General features: G+C 37.9%; 1 protein-coding gene across 1 annotated transcript in view; it reads left to right on the forward strand.

Moving 5' to 3' along the window:
* The first annotated feature begins 363 nt into the window (after positions 1–363).
* bmper (BMP binding endothelial regulator) overlaps positions 364–24,669 on the forward strand; it is a 107,067-nt gene continuing 82,761 nt past the window's right edge. The window contains 9 exon segments of the mRNA NM_001020487.2: positions 364–909; positions 2,948–3,033; positions 7,140–7,239; positions 9,272–9,354; positions 12,396–12,486; positions 15,463–15,545; positions 17,923–18,022; positions 21,975–22,219; positions 22,491–22,595. Coding sequence (NP_001018323.2) covers positions 819–909; positions 2,948–3,033; positions 7,140–7,239; positions 9,272–9,354; positions 12,396–12,486; positions 15,463–15,545; positions 17,923–18,022; positions 21,975–22,219; positions 22,491–22,595 — 984 coding nt within the window. The 5' untranslated portion in view covers positions 364–818.

Consider the following 24,669-nt stretch of genomic DNA (forward strand, 5'->3'; position numbering starts at 1 on the left):
CACACTGTCTCTTCAAGTATTAATCTGATCTTTTGACATGCAGATGGAACAGTCCTCTACGCGCGCTGCATTTCAGAAGACACTTAGCACCTACTTTGGATAATGGTCGATGCATGAAGTCATTGTTATTCTAAGATTAAGAATTACATGCAAAAGGCATGTTCCCCATCCATCTTCATAATGGGCTGAAATTCTTGTTTGGTGAGAAAGTGTGCCCGGCTGAACGCTGAGGGTGATATGTGGAGGTACAGGAGATGAGGGGCGGATCTGGCTACACCTCACCAGACAGCAGATCTGCGGGATTATAAACCCCACACACGTGCGTTTAAATAGAGAGGGGGCAGATATCTGTGGACTGGAGGACGGACTTCCACCGCGGGAATGTTTAACTGGAGCTCTGAAGCCGGCGTCGCATCCGAAAAGTCTGTCAGAAAATATCCGGAGCGCTTTGACCAAACCTGGAGCTCCAGTCGGATCATGGCAGTGTCATCATCCATGCGCGCGCTCGTCTCCAGAAGACCACTGGATCTTATCTCGGTTTTAAACTCTTTGTGGAGTTTGTGACCTGCTAATCTGGATCTTCAGAAAGTTGTTTCGCCGCTGAGGTGTTTTTGTTTGTTTGTTTGGACCGTTATTATAATGTTGAGGTGATTTTTCCGTCGCGCGAAGCTTCGCTGAAGGTTTCAGGATTATGAGTCCCTCATGACACCGATGTCTCCCTCTTGCTGGATTTTAAAGAAGACCGTTTCTACAGGCTTGGGATACTTTGGTTTTTCATTTTGTTTCTTTACCCCCCGTGCGTCTGGAGCGAATTTAGGATGCTGTGTCTGTCTCCTCCAGTAACCTACAACCTGTTATTCTGGTTTTTAATTCTCCAAACGCCACAATCAACTGCACCTTTAATCACCGGTAAGATCATCCAAACTCTGAAAGATCCTTCATAAGAACATGTAAACAAACATATTTTGTGTCATCATAATATTAGCCTGTATTACAACTCGAATGAATAACCTTAGCTTTTGGTGGTCGAGTGAAATTGATGTTTTTAGTCAAGCTTTTTTTTTTTTTTTTTTTTACTCAATTTAGCAAATCATATACTTTTTACACTGAATTTTACTTCAAGTAAAAGTGAAAAGGTTTATCTGTGCTGCAAGGAGATATTTTACTGTTTTTCGCAATGTAGCCTTCTGTAAAATACATAAAAATAGATTATTATAATGTAATAATATAATTATAATATAATATTAGATTTTTTTTACTAGGTTTAGTCTTTGAACATAACGCATTACAAATTTCTTTATTAAATATACCAGCAATTTCCTTGTCACACTGTATTTTTTATTGTAAATAAAGATGAATGAAATATTGTTTACAATAACTGTTTCTTTCTATTAGGGTAATTCAGTGTACCACAAGTCATTTCTTTTAGCAATTTAATAGCGATTTATGATTTAGTGTTACGTTAAAATGAAATATGTAAATATAAATTAGAGTAGGCAATGTAGTTTTACTTTTCTTTTATGCCTAATAAATATTTAATGAGATACATTTGCAAGCAATTTCAGAGAAAATATACAATACTAAAGTTTGAGGTAAGTTTTATTTATTTATTTTTTCATGTTTTTTTTAAAGAAATTATTCTGTTCATCAAGGCGGCATTTATTAAATGTGAAATTTAAAAATATATATATATATATATATATTTAAAAAAATAAATAACTGCTTTCTTATCGTATGTAGTTTCAAATTAAATTATTACTCCAGTCATTATTGCTTTTATTACTATTACTATTAACAATAATTATTATTATTTAAATTTTTATTACTATTAATATTAGAGTGATTTCTAAAGGATCATGTGAAGCCTGGAGTAATGAAGCTGAAAATTCATCTGTAAAATCACCAGATTAAATGATTAAATTAAATTGTGAACTACTTTTGAACAGTTACATTATAGTGCAACATTTCACAATTTTACAATTTGTACTGTATTATTAATTAAATAAATGAAGCCTTGGTGAGCAGGAGAAGCTTATTTTAAAATATGTAAACTTTTTAAACGGAATTATACAGTTGAAGTCAGAATCATTAGCTCCCCTTTTCTTTTTTTAAATATTTCCCAAATAATGTTTAACAGAGCAGGGACATTTTCAAAGTAGGTCTGATAATATTTTTTTCTTCTAGAGAAGGTCTTATTAGTTGTATTTAGGCTAGAATAAAAACATTTTTTAATAAAAAAAGAAAATAGGGTCAAAATTATTAGTCCCTTTATTCTATTTTTTTTAGCATAAACAAACCTATCCTCCATATCCTCCTTATACAATAATTTGCCTAATTACCCTAACCTACCTAGTTAACCTGATTAACCTAATTAAGCCTTAAAATGTCACTTCAAGCTGTATGGAAGTGTCTTGAAAAATATCTAGTCAAATATTATTTACTTTCGTCATGACAAAGATAAAATAAATCAGTTATTAGAAATGAGTTATTAAAACTATTATGTTAAGAAATATGTTGAAATGTTTTCCTCCTCATTAAACAGAAGTTGGGGAAAAAATAAACAGTGGGGCTAATAATTGAGGGGGTTTCATAATTCTGACTTTAACTGTATGTGTCATGTTTTTTCAGCATAGTTCACATTGTGTAGCTATTAATCATTTTAGTAACAACATTAATTATGTAACTATGTAGTAACTATGTAGCACATTAGTGTGACTACTTGCTAATCACTTAAATACAGAGTAGCATTGTAAAAATAAAGTGACCTACATTCCGGTTTATTTTGTAAACGCTACTGAAACTAAACAAGAACAGTTAGACGCTCCTTATTTGCAGTGGTTTGGTTATTTGCGGGCTTAATTACTGTTTGATGGTTTAAATAAAATGTTTCCAGGAAACAGGTCATGTAGAAGTCAGTGTGATTTTCTTTTTTTTCTCCCTCATTCAGGTACAGAGGCTAGCTGTGAAAACGAGGGAGAAGTGTTACACATCCCCAACATCACAGACAACCCCTGCATCTCCTGCGTCTGTCTGGTGAGAAAACCAAAACCCGCTGAGCAGGAAGATACATGATATATTTCCATATCAAATAGGATTTATAGTGCAGTTTGCAGATCATAAACAACTGATGATAAATAGTTGGTTTCTGAAACGTCTGTTCACAAAAAAAAATATTCATTGCATTTACTACATTTTTTTAAAGGTAATTGGTTGCAAACTATGGGCTGATTAAATTAAGCGGCAACCTCCCGCTGTCCCTCGTCAAGCAAATACTGAAGTAACTAAAACTGCAATTCATCGAAAGTCCGCTAGTCCGGCTCCATAATAGAGCACATTTCTATCGAGCACACTGTAAAAAATGGCCAACTTTACAGCAGAAAAAAAAGGTGTTTACAGCCTGGTAAAAAGAAACATTTTGGTTCATATAGCTAATTTTTTATTTATTTAATTTTGATTATTTAAATTTTGATTATAAAATTTAATTATAAATAAAATTTAATTATAAAAATTTACGTAAATTTTTTGAATTTTTTTATAACTCATCTATTTTGTTTATATTAAGTTATATAAAGCCTGTATAATTAAGGGCGGGGCCACTTGAGTGACAGCTAGGTCTTGCTGATCACCGTCATTTCACCTCAGCTGATTCCAGCTGATTAGCCGCTGAACTCAGCATATACATCGTATTTTTGTTTCGTTTTATGTGGCTTCACACAGTTAGCTGCCTTTTGGAATTATTTCCTACAATTATTAGATGATATGGCTTGCCATAGTAGGACAAACAAATACTATAGAATAAATATACTTATTTTTGTTCAACAGAAGAAAGAAAATCAAACCGTTTTGGAAAAAATGTAAAGGATGACAGAATGTTCAGTTTTGGTTGAACTGTCTCTTTAAGGATAACATCAAAATACTAATTAATTGTCCCTTTAAATCTTTATATTTTGGCAATATCCCTACTGTAGGTTTTGAACTTCATTATGATCACTTAATCACTTGTGGTATTTAATAAACACATCCAAATAGGTATGTTGTTTCATTTTTACATAAATATATGTTATACTAGAATATCTGTTAGACACTTTTTACTTGCATGAAGCAGACACCACAACATCTCATACCATATATAGCTCATTTTAAGGCAGCTCTATCGCAACAGCAGCAAAATATGGGGTCAAATATTCTAGAAGTAATCAGTGTCGTTCAGTGATCTGTACTACTCACTAATGGCTTTGTAATTTAAAGGGTTAGTTCACTCAGAAATGAAAATGTATGATTAATATACTCGCGTGTAAAACATATGGCAGAATAGTTGGCGGTTCATTCCGCTGTGGTGATTCCTGATAGATCAGGGACTAAGCTGAATGAAAACAAATAATATACTCACCCCCAGACCATTAAAGATGTACAGTAGGTGACTTTTCTTTTTCTTCAGACGAACTTTAAATAAGACTTTTAGCTGAATCTGCGGTCCTTGTTGATTTGTATAAGGCAAGTCAATAGTGACCCATTTTTTAGGTTAAAAATAAACACATAAAGACAGGTCCAAATCAATCCTCATGGCTCCTGATGATAAACTGAAGTCCTATGAAGTAAAACAAGTAAAAGTCTGTGCAAGAAATTGAACATTATTCACAATATTATCAGCTTTAAAGTGTTTGCACAAGTGTGACAAGATAGTGAGAGTTGCGATTTTTGCCAAAATGGTTCTTATTTGTAAATTCTCGAGATGCAAAACTACTATAAATACACTCACAGGTATGTGCTGGCATATACGTCATCAAGCAACTGGTGAGCGCATGGAGAACTCTTTACGCAGTTTATAGATCAAATTTAATAATAATGTAAATAATGTTCAGTTTATATATGACGCCCTAGGCCATGGCTATTGATTTTGAGTTGTTTTTGTGTGTTTATTTTTAATCTAAAAAAGTGTAAAAGTGTAAAAAAAATAGGGGGGATAGGATCATTTTAAAGTTAATTTACCATTTTTTAACCACTTAAACTCTGACCTCATCGACTTTCGCTTTCAGATTTAAAGGGCTAGCGTTGCACTAGACCCCCGTAAGTGGTTTCGTTTGAAGGTGTAGAATCTATATTTTATGCACATATCACTTTGGTTTTTATTCTACTGTATAAAAGTTATTTACACTTAAATACACAGTATTTTGGATACCCAAGCTAGGTATTTTACATTGGTTCATTTTCATATTTTTTTATATGACACAAGTACAAGTTCTAGCTCAAATGAAAGCTCTTGCCGGTGCTCATACAGTTCTAGCTTTCTTTTTACTGAATTATATTCATATGCCAAACAGCTGTTGAATGAATTGTGGTGTTTCCATGGCGCAGAAATGTAAACAATACATTCATGATCAATAAGCAGCCCCGGATAGCACAGACAGCTGTCATCTCTTACCTTATGCTGTGCGCTTCAGGGCCATTCTTCTCTGTTTTTGAGGTGATGTGCATAAGTAATCCTTTTATATGTCTGATGTGGTCCAAACACAGTGAATTATGTTCGATCAAACAAAAGAATAGTGAAATATGTAAACAAGGATCGGTCCCTGTGGCTTGTACAGCACCTCTCATCAGTTGGAATAAATTAACTTTTGCATAGATTATGGTAGAGACATTTTTCTTTTTTTCTATGATTACAGACATGTGCAGGAACCACCAAAAGTAATTACAGCACGCTAGACCACACAGAACCTAAAAAGTACACTTTCAAATTTGAGTTTATAAAAAAAAATACAAAAGCGCCTCTTTTTTTTTAGGTGTTTATTATACCACAGATGACATACACAGTTATTTTTAAACACTTTCAATAGTGTTTTATGAAAATTCAAAGGGTTTTCTTTAAAATGATACCAATTTTTTGCATTTACACCTCTGCATGTGATTTGGGAAGCTTTTAAATTTGGGTAGGCGGAAAATCCAGGCGGAAATCCCTAAATAGCAGCAGAGTTTAAGTGGTTAATTCATTCAGCCAATCTTCAGGTCTGGAGGAAGTACTGTTGGCTTAGCTTAGCATTAATCATTGAATCAGGTTAGACCGTTAGCATCTTGCTCAAAAAGAAAAGAGTTTTGATTATTTTCATATTTAAAGCTTGCCTCTCCTGTTGTTACATTGTGTACTAAGACAGACAGAAAAGGTCAATATGGCTAGGAGTCATACTTTAATTCAGACGTATTTTAGAGCAGTGTTTCTCAACCACGTTCCTGGAGGCTCACCAGTTCTTCACATATTCCCTGTCTCCTCAACCAAACACACCTGATTCCATTCATCAGCTCATTAGCAGAAACTATAAGACCTGAAATGAGTGTGACAGACAAAGGAGACATCCAAAACACAGTGTTGGTGGTCCTCCAGGAACGTGGTTGAGAAACACTGTTTTAGAGTATAGTTCCTAGCCTAATCAGCTTTGAAAATAGCAACTTTTTATTTTCCGTCAGTCTTAGTATATGATGTAACTACAGTAAAGTAAAGGTTTAAATACAAATTTGTTGAGAGAGATGCTAATGGTCTAATCTGATTTAATGATTTATGCTAAGCTAAGCTAAAAGTGCTCCTGACAGACCCTGAGATTGACTAAATGGATTAAAAAACGACAACTACTTATCTCTAGGTGACTAGAAAGGCAAAATTACAACACTTTATTTACAAAAAAGTGGCGTATTGTATTAATATTCCTGTTTCAATTGCAAAATTACACCCTGATGACAACTACATGCTTACACATCACTAATACACACAACACCAGTCGGTACATATAATACTCTTCTTGTTTTGTTGGTGTGTCTTTCACAAGGTTAGTGTGTGAGAGCTGATACGATGGGTTGATGAATGTCTCCTATTGATTTTTGCAGCATGCGAGTTGATGAATAGAGATCAATACAGGAAGTTTTATCTCTGAAAGACGATGCTGCTCTTTATGTTCGTACATTTGTCTGCAGTTGATGGGAATGTCATGAACCGGACATGATTGAATTAAGCTGATCAAGAGAATCAGATCCTGTCTCATCCTAAATTTCTTAGCTTATCTTTGTCACTTTGTCAACAAGTGCGATTATTACACCTACTGCTGAATGATAAGGGATCGTCCTTTAATTATTGGTATTTTTTGGATCAACAGAATCAGAAAGCGGAGTGTAAGCAGGAGAAGTGTGCACCGCTGGCAGAGGACTGTGCGCTGGTGGTCAAACAGACGGGAGCCTGCTGTGAAAAATGCAAAGGTCAGCTGAAATCGTGTTATCTGATTATTGGTCATGATATATGTTGGCTAGCATACTTGAGTTCGTATGTGTAGCTCACGGTTTTAGCATCACTGCCACCTTGTGGTTGAGAGTCGCGGTGAGGGCTTTTTGCTGGACATGCTACAAGACAAATTGGTTTACTCTGAACACCTGACATTCTTTATTAAAATATCAAAGTCTGTGTATTTATGTGGAAACATTAGTAACTAAAAACTACATATAATACACACAATGGCATGCAATAAAAGTGATTCATTTCATTTGCTACAATTTTTAAGGAAGTTGTTGCTATTATATGGGCTGAGTTTAAACAAATTAAATTGAGTTTTGTTCAAATTAATTTATATGTTTAAATACCTTTAAATAATTTAATAAATCCACTGTATATTTTTTTCAGTGTACTGTTTCACTTTTATTTAAGGTTTACAGTTCAAATCCAATTAGGACCTTTTGTTTGGTAAATAAAGTAAACCTCTCATATGATGTATCTACTAAAGGAGAGGAGATATTACTTTACAAACTGTATTATGCATAAATTATCTAAACATTTGCATATTTTTCAATATTACTGTACATTAATACAAAAGCTGGATGACTTTTACTCAAAAGTTACACAAAATAAGTTGTTTTAAAAAGTTTTTAATATGGATATTTTTCTTACAAAGGCGTAACGATTTACTATATGTAACGGAGGCCAGCTAGTGTGTACTGTGCAGGTAAACCTCACTCCTCTGACCTCTAAAGGTGCCCTAGCGACAGTCGCTAGAGGTCATGGTCTTTAGTCTCCTTGGTAGAGCACCCGACTCCCATGCGGAAGGTCGCCGGTTGGATTCCAAATCGGAGCGGGTTGGGCGGCGTAGGACCGGCAGGGTTACATATAGAAGACCTTTATTCAGTCTTTGGAGCTGCACGAGGCTCTTTTTTATTATGGATAGATGCATTTTATTGGAGGTCTTGTGGACTGCTGATAAAAATCAGCCAACCGTTAACATAAGCTGCTTCTCAAATGAGACACTATACACTATATAGTCAGGCACTTACACACTCAACAGCATAGTATATGTATGTAGTGTCATCCCAAATGGATGTTTTTTTTTTACTGAGCGGAATTTCAAACCGTTTCCCTGATGATGTTTGTCGGTTGCCAAGTTAGTGAAAAAAATGACCAAATTACCAAATAATACCTGCCATGAGTATAACCGCATTCACCATCGGGAGGCGCTATAATCACTCTCATAGGAGAATTTTGTTTTAACCATTCAAAATAAATAAGTAATCCAACATGTGCGCCCGATAGCTCTGGCCCTTCCGCTACATGAGCAAACCTGCGGCCAATGAGTGCGTGAAGTGTCCATCATTCCACACTTCATTTTACCGGTTGAATGAGTGCATCATCCGGGTAGTTAAAGTGCACTTACTATTTTTAGAGTTTTCAATGTGAACGCACCACATACACTATTTATTCTACAAAATGGGGTAGAATAGTGCATAAGTATGCGATTTGGGACGCAGCTACTGTCTGATTGAACTTGACTGAAAGAAGAAAGTCATGTACACCTATGCCTTGAGGGTGAGTAAATTTTAGGATGAATTAACCCTATGAGGCAGGGGTGCCAGAACTCGGTCCTGGAGGGCCAGTGTCCTGCAGATTTTAGCTCCGATTTTAGATTAGACACACCTGAACCAGCTAATTAAGGTTTTACTAGGTATACTACAAAGCTCCTTGCAGGTGTGTTGAGGCAAGTTGAAGCTAAACGGAGGAGGACATCCGCCCTTCTGGACCAAGTTTTGGCATCCTTGCTATAAGGTTAAGGTTGTTTAAACCCATGTGTCAATACAAACAAGCTTCCCAGTCATAAAAACGACTCTAGAGGTCATTAATTTCCATATATTCAATTTATGTCCAAAGGAATCTCGTATTTACATCATAAATTTTAGTTTTTTTAGTGTATACCTGGCTTGAAATGTGAATCATCTGATCTGAGCGTTTGCTCTTTGTCACTCTTGGCAGGTTGTCTTCTGAAAGGGACGTCCTACAACAGTTCCCATCACTGGATAAGCCCTGTGAAACCCTGTGTCACGTACAGCTGTCAGGTGCGTCAATCGCAATCGAAAGGAACAGTTCTCTCAAAATTGAACATTTCCTCACCATTTACTTACATTCCAAACGTTTATGAACAGAGCTCTAGAGTGCGACTAATTTGGTCGCATGTGCAACCTAACTTCCTCAATAGAGGGCTTACTAAATAAATTAGCAACTGGTTCATTGGAACAGAGCCATCAGTGAAAGTGAAAAGCGTTATGTTAAATGCGATGCAGTCGAAAAAGTTGGGTGCACGTAAATTTTTGTGCTGGTAAGCATCTAAGAAAAAAAGTTAGGCACACCAGTGCAAAAAGTTACACTGCAAAAAATGCTTTTCTTACGTAGATTTTTTGTCTTGTATCTAGTCCAAATATCTAAAAGTTCTTAAATCAAGAAGCATTTTCTAGACAAGCAAATCCTATTGTCTTGTTTTAAGAAATAATATGCCAAAATGTAGTGAGTTTTGGGCGAAGCAGTGGCGCAGTAGGTAGTGCTGTCGCCTCACAACAAGAAGGTCGCTGGTTTGAACCTCGGCTCAGTTGGCGTTTCTGTGTGGAGTTTGCATGTTCTCCCTGCGTTCGCGTGGGTTTCCTCCGGTTTCCCCCACAGTCCAAAGACATGCAGTACAGGTGAATTGGGTAGGCTAAATTGTCCGTAGTGTATGAGTGTAAGTGTGATTGTGTGTAAATGTTTCCCAGAGATGGGTTGTGGCTGGAAGGGCATCCGCTGGGTAAGTTGGCGGTTCATTCCGCTGTGGCGACCCGGGATTAATAAAGGGACTAAGCTGACAAGAAATAAAGTAATTTTTGCCTTAAAACAAGCAAAATAATCTGCCAATGGGGTAAGCAAAACAATCTTATCACAAATCGAAAAACAAGATTATCTTGCTTACCTCATTGGCAGATTATTTAGCTTGATTTGAGGGAAAACTCACTTCATTTTGGCATATTGTTTCTTAAAACAAGACATTATGTTTTGCTTGTCTAGAAAATGCTTCTTGATTTAAGAATTTGTAGTTATTTGGACTAGAAACAAGACAAAAAAGCTAAGAAAATAATTTTTTTGCAGTGTACTCTAGAACCCTGATAAATGACTTTGTTTCATTGAGCACAAAACAAGACACACTGAAAAAGTTGTGAAAATGCAATCAATGATATCCATTGTAGGACCAAAGGTTTAGATCAAGTGAAGAATGAATATTTGTATTTTTGGGCGAACAGCTGCAGACTGTGGTCTAGTACTAGAATAAACACAATGAGTAAACAGGACGGGACAATTGAATGAGTAATGTTGTATGACGACTGCTTCAATCAGCTCCTGATTTAAATGAGAATGTCTGCCGAACGAGAAAACAAATCTGTAGATGAGAAAACTAGAAAAAATGTGTAGACGAACCTGCAATACACTGTGAAAAATATGATATCATCAATAAGTCATGTAAGCATATGTTTCTATGTTAATCATGCATTTTTTCTCTATGAGATTTCACTATATATTTTAAGTCAATTTACACTTTCAGAAATAAAGGTACAAAAGCTGTCACTGGGACGGTACCCTTTAGTTCAGATACAACTGAAAATTGTCATCATTTACTCTCATTCAATTCCCACAAACCTGTTTGACTTTCTTTCTTCAGACCTTTTTTGACGTTCTTTCTTATGAAATATCTTCTTTAAAAGGAGATATTTAGAAAAACTCTGAAAACCTGTAACCACTGACTTCCATAAAATAAAAATTTCTTATTGTGGAAGTCAATGGTTACAAGTTTCTAGCATTTTTAAAATATCTTCTTTTGTTTTTTAACAACAGAAAGAAACTGATAAAAGTTGAACTGAATTGAACTTTTATTTGACAGATTTTAGACAAGCTGTTCAAAAATACAAGTATCCCATACCATTTTCAATAAAAACTGTTGAGGATAAAAATACAATAAAGCCCTGGGCTTGTTTCCATTGTGGTCCTCGCTGTTAAATAAAACAAAGTATGGCTTCCAAAGTATGGTTTGATGCATAAAACAAGCAGTACCTCCACATTTTAAAACGGGAACAAAATTATTCACAAATACATTCATTCATTCATTCATTCATTCATTTTCTTTTCGGCTTAGTCCCTCTATTAATCAGTGGTTGCCACAGTGGAATGAACTACCAACTTATCCAGCATATATTTTGCACAGTGGATGCCCTTCCAGCTGTAACCCTATTCACAATCTAATTCATTCATTCATTCATTTTCTTGTCGGCTTAGTCCCTTTATTAACCGGGGTCGCCACAGCGGAATGAACCGCCTACTTATCCAGCAAGTTTTTATGCAGCGGATGCCCTTCCAGCCGCAACCCATCTCTGGGAAACATTCACACACACACTCATACACTACGGACAATTTAGCCTACCCAATTCACCTGTACCACATGTCTTTGGACTGTGGGGGAAACCGGAGCACCCGGAGGAAACCCACGCGAAGGCAGGGAGAACACAGAAACGCCAACTGAGCCGAGGTTCGAACCAGCGACCCAGCGACCTTCTTGCTGTGAGGCGACAGCACTACCTACTGCCACTGCCTCGCCATTCACAATCTAATAACATATAAAAAAAACATCATCATTCACCATGCAAACTAATCATCCTAATCAAACAACTATCTTTGTAACTTTTTTCATAGATGCTTATCAACACAAAAACTTAGGTGTATCCAAGTTTGAGATCAATCGAAGGAGAATACATATTGAGTCAATCTTCATTTGTGGGTGAACTATCCCTTTAAAGGGTACATGTTGGGACCTAAAAGATCCAAATTGTACCTTAAAGTAATTTAACAATTCCTAAAATTACAAAAATTGACTTTTAGAAAGGATATCGCCTCAGTGACAGTATTTCTACCTTATTTCTGATTGTCTGATGTACTGTAATTGAAATAATGTTAATTTGCTAAACCGTTTTAACTACGTTTACTGTGGTGTAAGTCGCTATAGCATGAAACCAGCAATGATTATAAATGTGAAAGTAAACATTGAAGTCATTGTTGAAGTCAGTTTTGTTTTTGTCCTGTACAGGAAGGTGTCATCACTGAAGCAGAGATGAGGTGTGTCATTCACTGTAAGAACCCTAAAATCCACCCCAAGAAATGCTGCCCTACATGTCCAGGTCAGTCAATGTTTTCATCAGTGCTGTTTTCAGTTTTGCGGTAAAAAAGAGAGAGAAAAGTGGTAGGCCCCGTTTACACTGATGCACGTTAGTTTTAAAAAGATCCACGTCCACACTGGCGTTTCACCTAGCATTTCTAAAAAGATCTCCGTCTACACTACATCTCTGAAAATGCACATCACGTGACCACACACACACTCTGGCATGTGCTGCAGTATATGTGGATGTCTGAGCTCCAGGCAGTCAGTGGGTGCTTTGAGCACATCTCCCTAGGTGAGAGCAGCGCAGGTCGGACTGTTCATCAAGGATCTACCGCTGGATTTCATCTCACTATAGTTGTTAAACATAATATTTAATTCATCTTGTCTCTATCTAGTGACTCTTTTGAATCACTTGTTCTCAGGTTATTTGTTTTGGCTGAATGCCAAGATAAGTAATATATTAATTTATGTAACCACGTACATTGATTCTGCACATTTGACTGATTGCTTGCCTTTATTTCCTTTAATGTATAAACTTATTGTATGTTATACTTTTATAATGGAAAGTATTGATTATTAAAACTCATATTCAGCAATACAGACAGGGTATGTTTCATATTTTTCAATGAAAATGAAAAGAGGCAGTTATGTTATAGCCTCCATTTTGTTATATGCATACAGTGAAGATGACTCAACATTTTTGGTGTCTGTTAAGTTGTTAAAGTCAAAATAAAAATAGGAAGTTCCTTCTATTGTTCATTTTATTGCTAAGAAAGTGAAACAACGTTTACAAGGGTGATGCAAATGAGGTTATAAAGTACACTGTTCCTTTAAAAGATTTACCTGACGTGTCCTCGGGAGTTTGTTTTTCATATCAAACTTGCAAAGTCTAAACTTAAGGAAAGGGTGTGCATTTAATATTTAGGGAAAACCCCAATCAGAGATGAGACAGTGGCACAGTAGCTAGTGCTGTTGCCTCACATCAAGAAGGTCGCTGGTTCAAACCTTGGCTCAGTTGGCGTTTCTGTGTGGAGTTTGCATGTTCTCCCTGCCTTCGTGTGGGTTTCCTCCGAGTGCTCCAGTTTCCCCCACAGTCCAAAGACATGCTGTACAGGTGAATTGGGTTGGCTAAATTGTCCATAGTGTGTGTGAATGTCTGTGTGGATGTTTCCCAAAGATGGATTGTGGCTGGAAGGGCATCCGCTGCGTAAAAACTTGCTGGATAAGTTGGCGGTTCATTACGCTGTGGCGACCCCGGATTAATAAAGGGACTGAGCCGACAAGAAAATGAACGAATGAATGAACCCCAATCAGATAGGCGAATGTCTGCTGCCATGCCTTCATTTTCAGATGTCTCCGTTTTCCTCATCCACACTGACAAGGAGCAGCAGCATTTTAAAACGAATATGGCCTCTTCAGCGTTTTCAAAACGCTCCGTTTTCGGGACTCGAAAACTCTGAGGTAGTGTGGATGAAAGGCGTAACCGTAGCAAAACTTATGCTTTTTAAAACTTAAACGCATTAGAGTAAATAGGGCCTTGATCTACATGACAATAGAAAATTTCCTTGTGTTTTGAAAAATGTGTTTACATGACAACCTCCATAAACACATACCGTGCATAACATCGTTTTTGTAGAGTCTCTGTCATGTTTGGTGAGGGGAAATGGGGGGGAAAGGAGCGATGACTCAAATGCAGAGAAATGGGATTTATTAAATAATAAAAATAAAATGCAAAACAGCAAAACGAACTACCCCGAGGGGGAAAATATTAATAAAACAAATAAACAAACAAACTAGACAGTGCAGGCTGGCGATCTGGAGAACAAGGCAAGACAAGACAGGGAACGACGACATCTGATGACGAGTGATGACGAACTGGCAAAGGACAGCAGACATGAGGGGATTATAAAGTGTAGAAATGACAGAAACAGGACAAGACAGAGCTAGTGTCCGAGCTCTGCCACCAAAACAAGAACACCAAACCAAAGACCAGAGTGGCAGAACCCTGACACTCTCTTTCTATTTATGCATTTAAGTCCCCAAAACACTGTTGTCATGTAGACAAGGCAAAACGCAAAAGAAGTTTCCTGTTTTTGACTGAAAGCATTGGTAAAAGGCCCCTAAATATCAGAATTGCTTGAACAAAAAAATAGACAGTGATAGGAATAACAGCGCTATAAATAAACTGCGTTACTAACAGCGATACTTTTTTCAGTAACGAATAATCAAATGAATTATATGAGTTACAACGCCGTTACTGACAATAAAATTTACATTACTATAATTATTGAGAACACTGAAGTGGTTTTCATGCGAGCAGCGTCTCTCTCAGCAAGCCATAGAACCTCTCTTTCTCTAACCTAATGAAGCACCTCACGTCGTCACATGCCACCACAAAATGAGTGGCTACACAGGTGATAACTTGAGGTCTGCTAGCAAAGCAGGAGGCGAAGCCACAACGTCAAAGCAAATAAAACGTAATTCTATTACTCTACCGCAAACACTTATTACTCAGACAGAATTAAACTAAATAATAATATCTACAAGTTCTAAACCATCTATTGTGTTTTATTTTGCAACTATAGTAATGATAATATAATGATATGTTCAATTTGATGGTTATCTCTTACATTGTCCCACAACACCATTAAAATAGTGTAGATTAGTGTTCAATGTTTTGTATTTTTTATAGTCATTCGATTGTTTTTAAAGTAATGTAATAGTTACTTTCTCTGGTAATTAGTTACTTTTATCCCGAGATAATTCAGTTACTATTTGTAAGAAGTAACTAGTAACTATAACTAATTACCCTTTTAAAGGAACGTGGCCAACACTGAAAATAGCGTTTGATATGTTGATATGAACATTTTTAACAATTTCACTTAACTAAACTGCTCACATAGTTCAGTTATTTATGTCTGCAATTGAGATGAATGTCTCTGCTGATCTGTCAGATTCTCATCATAGTGATTGTTCATGTTTTGGATGTTCACAGGGTGCATTTTTGAGGGGAATTTATATAAAGAAGATGAAGAATTTCACCCTGAAGGGAATCCCTGTATTAAATGCGTCTGCACTGTGAGTATATATGCTAATAGCTATGCTAATTTAAGAAAAACGTGCCTTTTGTTACTTTCTACTTGATGAAGAAACAGATTTTGTTAGAAATGAATTAAAGTGGTTTGTGTTTTGAAGATGGCTCAGTGGTTAGCACTGTCGCCTCACAGCAAGAAAGTCACTGGTTTGAGTCCTGGCTGGTCCAGTTGACATTTTTGTGTGGAGTTTGCATGTTCTTCTTGTGTCGGCGTGGGTTTCCTTCGGGTGCTCGAGACATGAAACTCAGACATGTGTTATAGGTAAATTGAGTTAATAGGTAAATTGGCCATAGTGTATAAGGCCGTACTCACACTAGGTACAGTTGCCTCGAACCGGGCCAAAGCACGCTTGTCCCCCCTCCCGTCTCCCCCGACGGCCCGCGCTCACACCATATCGGGCCTCGGCACGCTTACGTCATCGCTGCTGCGCTGTTCAGAAGCGCTCTCTATGGCAAGCCTTTTTAGCATTTAAATCTTTGTTCTGACTCCATAAATATATTTCGAGATATCTCTAATTATATTTTGACTAGTCATAATTATAATTCGACTAGTCAGAATAACAATTAGAGATATCTGCAATTACAATTGTACTAGTACGAAATCAGATTGTAGATATCTGCAAATATATTATAACTGACTAGTCATATTCCTACATTGACTTCCATTGAAAAATATTTGCAGATATCTCTAAATGAGTTTTGACTAGTCACAATTGTAATTAGAGATATCTCTGAGTTTTTACTAGTCATAATACATTTGGAGATGTCTTTAATTCATCATATTTAGAGATATTTACAAATATATTTGAAGATATCTCTAATTAATTTACTAATAGTCGAATTACAGTTGTAGATATCTTGAATTGGATTTTTGACGAGTAATTATATCTCTAAATATATTTATGGATAGTCAGAACAAGGTTTAAATGTTAAAACGGCTTGCCATACGCTCTCATTCAGCAGCACAGTGGAGATTTCTCTAGTTATATCGTTTCAGTCGTTTATTATGCAGTGACATGCAGTCAAATATTTCGCCAAACAGTCCTAAGGGATGCGGGGACACGCAGTCAGATATTTTACCGAACAGATTCGCCACTTTCGGCGCTCATAAACAATCATAAAGCTCTCGTGCTGCAGGAATGAGGAGGTCTGCTGAAGGCGCGCAGCTGGCGTGCTGTGAGGAGTTTGCGTCTTTAATAAACTACGGCAGTTTGCGTTCACTGAACAGTAAGAATGATTAATAAATCCATATGAAACAGCCTCTTAAAAGTCACGTCTCGCTTTCGGTTTCGGGCTTTGGCGCGTTTCGCGCTCACACACAAGCGTACCGCGCCAAAGCCCAAGTGTACCGTGCTCAGGCACACCTCTTCCAACCGGGCCAGGGCCGGCCAAGTGAACCGTGCTTGAGCGCGATTCAGCGCACTCACACTTCTCAAACAATCCGGGAAACGGGCCTGGGCACGGTACGGATGGCATAGTGTGAGTAGGCCCTAAGTGTGTGTGCATGAATGTGAGTGTATGGGTGTTTCCCAGTACTAGGTTGCAGCTGGAAGGGCATCCTCTGCTTAAAACATATGTTGGAATGGTTGTCAGTTCAATCCGCTGTGGCTACCCCTGATTAATAAGGGACTAAGCTGAAAGAAAATGAATGAATGACTGACTAAAGGCACAATAATTTAATAGGGCTTTTACAGCAGTAGCCATATATATCACATTTTGTGATTGAGCAATATCACGAGTAACACTTGCATATGGCTATATATCAGCACTGCTGTGATTCAGTCGAATGTTGACCAGCCTGGTTTAAGCTGGATATAGCTGGTTTTGGCTGGACTCCCAGCTTGGCTAGGCTGGTCAAGCTGGTTTTAGCTGGTCATCTCCCAGCCTGACCAGCTAAGACCAGGCTGGAAATGGCTGGAAACCAGCCTGGAAGTGGCCAAAACCCCTCTAAAACCAGCCTGGTCGACCAGCTAAAACCAGCCAACCATCCTAGGCTGGTTTAAGCTGGATTTTTCAGCAGGGTTGCCTCTAACCTGAACAGCCAGACTTGAGTCTCAGCCTCATGAATCAGCAAAATTCCCAAGTACATAGTAAAATGCAGATGTTTAGGAAAGTGGCGTACAGTTTGGTGTCATACAGTGGTTTAGAGAAGAATAAAGTCTTTTTTTTTACCCCAGTGACAGTGTATATATGTTTAGCCTAGTTGTACCCTGCTTTATTCTTGTCATTTAGAATATAAATAATAGGTTTTAGTCCTCTATATCAGACATCAAGGTAGAATCTGTATTTCAATGAAGTAACACACAGGACTCATTTTTGACATGCTTTGTATAGTAATGTGTATGTGTGTGTGTTTTCCAGGGAGGGCAAAGCATGTGTCATAAATTGGTGTGTCCTGTTCTGTCCTGCCCGTCTCATCTTACCCACACTCCACCTGGCCAGTGCTGTCCAAGATGTCGGGGTGAGTTATTTCCTTACAGATGTTCTCAATGACACACTTTTAGAACCTTTATACATGGTATCTTAAAGGGATAGTTCAACCTCATGTTGTTCCAAACACGTGAGAGCTTCGCTCATCTTCCAACAGCAAATAAAGATATTATGGATGAAATTGGACAGCTTTCTATTCCAGCAAGAGTCTATGGAGCGTCTCTCAATATTAAATCTATGGAGAGTTTATTAAAAGCCCAGAAATGTCAATCAATGCAGTGGTTTTACCACAGTTTTATGAAGTTATGAAAATACTTTTGTGAGTACAAAAAAAAAACATAATTAAAGCTGCAAGCAGCGATGAAAGGGACCTCGCACCTAGACTCACCACTGCTCGGTCTTTGGATGACACAGAACAGTGGACAATATTAATTCTTGTGAAAAAGCGCTATATATAAATAAAACAAACTAATCTAACCTGATGAATATAAAAACCTGACAAATTCACAGATTTATATTAAACTTTTTACTCGATATTGGCATGTAGATGTCTTCAGGAGAAGAATCTCATTGAATATGAATTTTCAGACAAGTCAGGCATTGTGTGGCTGAGTTATAAGTACTTCTTCCACTATTGCAAAACACTGAAGTTTATCAGTCCACCACGGACACGGCCTTCATCGAAAACTCTAGATCTTCACAATTTTACATCACAGGTGTTTGGATTACACTGACAAAACTTAGATTCAATCAGATGAAATTTCTAGGAGTTTGTTACAGTGTAAAACATGTAATTTCCTGCTGCCAGTAGGTGGCGCTATGACTAACGAAATATTGGCATGTAATCATGTTCAGGTCAGGACTCTTATCAAACGTGTCGATTTTCAGGTAGATCAGATAGTAGACTGATTCCACGCGGACGCTATTTTTAAAGCGAAAGTGAGGCTGCTGTGGGAAGAAGCCTAGAAGTATTGCCTGGAGTCACACGACGGCACTTCGATGACGAATTGTTGTGTACCTGGTTGTATGGTATATCTTATCAGCAAAGTGAAAGTGACACTTTCAGCTAAGTTAAAGGGCACCTATGGTAAAAAATCTACTTTTCAAGCTGTTTGGACAGATCTGTGTGTTGGTATAGTGTATAGACCGTCATACTGGGGTGATATGAACACACCCAGTCCTTTTTTTTCAATTTAACTACAAAAAAAAAGGGTCGGCCAATTGGAGCTGTTTTCAAATCGATCGCACCATTACGTAGGTGTGCGATCCCCCCGCCCACCGAATTGATTGACAGCTGCGCGCATCAACATGTCCCGGTAGTTGCGTGTATATGTCAACAAGACCAGACAGACATACGCAAAGCAACCGGGAATAAAAGGTCTGTTCTGTTCGCTAGGATCAGCAATCATCATCAAATGTGATTAAGAGTAAGTTTCACATGTTTAAAGTGTTTTAAAACAGAATATGTGTGTAATTAATTACAGCGTTTTACTTCAGCTTTACTTCATCAGCACAGCCGCGTGTCAGAACAATTATAATAGAAGAAGCTTCAATCCAGGTTTGTGGAAGTTAAATCAGGTTTATTTTGCACATTAGCATAACAGATATCCACACTTGAGGTTAGCCTTAACTAGGCTAAGCGCGCTCTGTCTGTCTGCCTGCCTGCGTGTGTGTGTCATCTGCGGTGTGTGTGTGTGTTTGTGTGTGTGCGCGCGCGTTAACTTTGTAACGATATTGTGTGTGACTCATCAATGCAACTTCACAATACTGATTAGTAAAGGTTAGTTCTTACTGTAGTATCTCACAAACGCTACGTGAGACCTTCTTCCTTTAAGTCTGTCTGTTGTCTGACGCAGCTGAGGGAGGAGGCATGTAGAAACAGTGGGCGGGAAAGAAAAAGCTTAAAGGCGCAGTACGACAAAACCACCCCCTGCTGGAAATCAGTATAAGACAGCATCTTGTAAAAGGTATAATGAAATATCTGATGGGTATTTTGATCTGAAACTTTATATACACATTCTAGAGACGCAAAAGACTTATATTAAATCTGAAAAAAGGGGTAACCTAGGTGCCCTTTAAGGGAAATGGTGCTAGTTAGCTACGTTTTTTTTTACCAAACACACATTTTAGATGCCATTTATCAAGGTGAAGTTAATTAACTGATTCTTTCACTATATTAGACAATACTGAATTTAGGTAGTGACATACAAAAAAAAAAATTTCTCGCTAACATTTAAGCACTGTTGCGTGTTCTTAAACACTGCTTATTTGCCATAGTATTCACCAGTGCTTAACAGAAATAACTGCGATTGGATGTAAAGGTCATCAGTTTACCGCACTTCACAGATGTTTACCGAGTGCAAACACAGACGAGCGATCCGCTAATGAATTGATTTATGCTCCAATGTCTCTGTATCTGCGTTTGCACTCAGTAAAGAGCGGTGACCTGATGACCTTCACGACCAATTACAGTCATTTTTGTAAAGCACTAGTGAATACTATGGCATATCAGCAGTGTTTATGAATGATAGCAGGAAATAGACGTTTTTAAAATTTCAGTACCATGACAACACTATTACAGACAAAAACTAGAGTGTGTTACAGAAGACTGCATTGTTTTATTGCTCACCAGGTTACATAGGCTGAAGCAGGGAAACGTCCCCACAATGTTTACCTTGTGCCATAAACTGAAGTCTAGGAGGACATCTTACTTTTAAATAGATTATGATTTAGATTTTATACCTAATATGCTTTTAATTGATTGAATTAAACTTAACTGAATGATATTAAAGTGATGTTTACACCACATCAGTCTTTTGAAATCGCAGCTACAGCGTGTTGTTGCAATGTTTACAGTGCTGATCCTCCAATTCCCACAGGAGTTTCACTTTAGTTTGTTACAATGGCGGCTGCGTGAAATAACTGTATACATGCCTGAGTTGTAACAGCTTCCTGTTTTTGCTCCCTTCGCAAAAAATGCTTCGCAAATCTTCGCAATTTAACATCGCCTAGGCCTTTAGATGACAATACACAATATTAGTGTTGAAATCCCTAGGACGAGTTCATTAAAATACTGCGCCTGGAATTTGCAAAAACTGCACTTTTTCGGAAGAGGACGACTTCCTGTTGGGTTTGAAATTTCGCTCCAAGAGACTTTTTTGTAGGTATTGGCATGTTTGATGTGTGTGCCAATTTTGGTATGTGTGCATGAAGCGTAGCTCAGGGGCTACTCCGTCAAAAGTGCATAAGTTGTGCTGTCGAGCTATTCTGCAACACTCACTTTCGAAACATGTAACAAATGTAAATTTTCCCCACTTAAGGGATGTGTACAAAGTTTTGTGAGTTTTTGAGCATGTTTAGACCCTCAAAAATATGATTCATTCTAGAGTAGAAGAAGAATCGGTCCCACTTTATATTAAGTGGCCTTAACTAATATGTATTTACACAGGTTTGTTACAATGTACTTATTGTGTAAATACATGTATTTACTGTGTACTTAAGCTTGATTAAATACATGTATGTAATCACATCTGTAATTAACTTCTGTAATTACATTTGTAAATACACTGTTGACCATCCCTTACACCTTAACCCACCCTTAAACCTACCCATGCCACCAAACCTGTCCATAACCCAACCTCTATCCCAACTCAAGAGCACCACAAGTGTTCTCAAATACATTATAAACACATTAAGTACATTGTATTTTTTTATGTAAGTACATAGTAGTTTAGGACACTTAATTTAAAGTGGGACCGAAGAGTCAACTAAGCAATTCCAATAGGGCCTATGCACTGTTGGTGCCAGGTTCCTAATTAGAAACCATCAACAAAAGACTGACCCCTTTCACATTAACACATGCAAGCGCAGCCTTTAGAAGTCATTTCTGGTTGATTATGTCACAGAATTGACCAGTTTTTCGGAATTGATGTGGGAATGGTGCTTTTTACCATGAAGTAGCAAGTCCTGTTTGTCTTCTTCAGGTCAGAGGAGGGTGTTTGACTTATCGCCGGGCAGCTGTTTGTTCCATAGTGAGGTTTATGAGAACGGCTCCTCTATCAGCTATGATAACTGCACCACCTGCACCTGTGTGGACTCCACAGTGCTCTGCAGGAAGAGATGCTCTCCGCCTGGCAGCTGTCATGGCACTGCCTGCTGCGAAGCCTGCCAGTCTCACCTCAAGATGGAAGATGTGAAATACTGCAGAGTCAAGAGCAAAATCTATAGGGTGAGATCTCCTTGACGAACAATAATGATGAACTAGACCAGTGTTTCCCAACCACGTTCCTGGAGGACCAACGGCACTGCACACAAAACACACACCTGGTTCAGATCAGCAGCTCATTAGCAGAGACTGAAAGACCTGTAATGGGTGTGACAGATAGAACATGCAGTGTCAGGCGTCCTCCAGGAACGTAGTTGAGAAACACTGAGAGAGATGAAATATGCATGCACGTATTTCAGAAGACTTCATATATTTGTGTCTGTTCCCGGTTTAGGATGGCGACAGATGGTCGTCTGTGAACTGTTCTCTGTGCACATGCGTTAAAGGGAATATTCAATGTCAGCCTAAGATTTGCGTTCCTATCACCAGCTGTCCCTCGGTAAGTTTTGTTTTACAAGGCTCATAAAGACATCTAACAACAGGTGGATCTGAAGTCATCCGTATACTTTATAGTCATATCTATATACATTTCACTCATAGTGTGTACTCAAGGGTGTAGATGATGTGTCATTTTGCAGCTTTTAAAAGTTTACACAGTCTCAAAGCCAATACATGGGACATTTTTTGGCATATTTCTTTTTGAAGCTTTATGTTGTACACATGACATAGAAAAAATGTCTACAAATGTCTACAAAATACAACTGAAGTCAGAATTATTAGCCCCCTGTATATATATTTTTTCCCAATTTCAGTTTAACGCAAAGAAGATTCTATTTCAACACATTTCTAAACATAATAGTTTTAATAAGTAATTTATTTTATCTTTGCCATGATGATAATACCGAATCATTTACTAGATATTTTTCAAGATACTAGTGTAATCCACCTGCACCCAACCCGATCTAGGCTGGGATTGAACCAGTGATTCTTTGCATGGGAGTGGGTTCCTCTAAAAACGAGGCTAAAGTCCATGGCCTCTAGTGTCTGTCGCTATAGCACCTTTTGAAGTGAGAGGAGTGAGGTTTACCTGCATAGCACTTCGCTATCTGACCTCTTACAATCACCCCACCTAAACCTCACTCTCATCCCGGACGAGCCCCCACATGTAACCCACCGGTCCTACTGCACGCAATGCGGTCTAAACTGGGATCGAACCAGCAATTCTTTGAATGGGAGTCAGTTGCTCTAACAAGGAGGCTAAGACCATGGCCTTTAGCATCTGTTGCTAGAGCACCTTTGAAGTCAGAGGAATGAGGTTACCTGCATAGCACTTCGCTATCTGGCTTCTTTTACACTCACCCCCTTAAACCTCACTCTCATCTCAGACGAGCCCCCACATGTAACCCACCATACCTACTGCACCCAACCAGATCTGAGCTGGGATCTAGCAGACAATTCTTTGCTTGGGACTCTGTTGCTCTAACAAGGAAGCTTAAGACCATGGCTTCTAGCATCTGTTGCTATAGCACCTTTTGAGATCAGAGGAGAGAGGTTTACCTGCATAGCACATCGCTATCTGGCCTGTTTTACACTCACTAAAACCTCATTCCCATCCCGGACGAGCCCCCACATGTAACCCACCTGATGCAGTCTGAGCTGGGATTGAATTGGCGATTCTTTGCATGGGACTCTGTTATTCTAACAAGGAGGCTAAAGACCATGGCTCCTAGCATCTGTTGCTAGAGCACCTTTTGAAGTCAGAGGAGTGAGGTTACTTACATAGCCTCTTTTACACTCACCCCACCTAAACCTCACTCCCATCCCGGACAAGCCCCCACAAATAACTCACCGGTTTTACTGCATCCAATGTGGTCTAAGCTAGGATCAAACTGGTGATTCTTTTTATACGAGTCGGTTGCTCTAACAAGGAGGCTAAAGACCATGGCCTCTAGCGTCTGAGGTCAGCGGAGTGAGGTTTACCTGCGTCGCACTTTACCAGTTGGCCTCTGTTACACTAGTATTCAGCTTAAAGTGACATTTAAAGGCTTAATTAAATTAGGCAAATAATTGTATAACGATTGTTTGTTCGGTAGACAATCTAAAAAATATATTGCTTAAGGGGGCTAATAATGTTGACCTTAAAATTGTAAAAAATAAAAATAAAAAATGCTTTCATTCTAGCCGAAATAAAACAAATAAGAATTTCCCCTACAGAAAAAATATTATCAGACATACTGTAAAAAATTCCTTGATCTGTTAAACATTATTTGGGAAATATTCGAACCTGAAGCAGCACTTGATCATTTTGGTCAGGGTTGTAGCTGAAATCTGCAGGAAGGTAGCTCTGCAGGAACAGGGTTGATGACCCCTGCTATACAATTTTATTATTAATAATAATTAAAATTTATTTAGAAATTGAATAATATAAAAATACTTACAGTGATATATACACTGATGTGGTCATATAATATTTCACAATACTGATTTATTTTGCTCTGTGATTAATTAGTGTACATAACATTCATTGTTCTAACACAAATTGATTACTTTGCATCAAGCTTAATTTAGCACTG

The sequence above is a fragment of the Danio rerio genome, chromosome 16 (genome assembly GCF_052040795.2).
Source record: "Danio rerio strain M-AB ecotype USA chromosome 16, GRCz13ab, whole genome shotgun sequence".
In the NCBI taxonomy this organism is placed as follows: domain Eukaryota; kingdom Metazoa; phylum Chordata; class Actinopteri; order Cypriniformes; family Danionidae; genus Danio; species Danio rerio.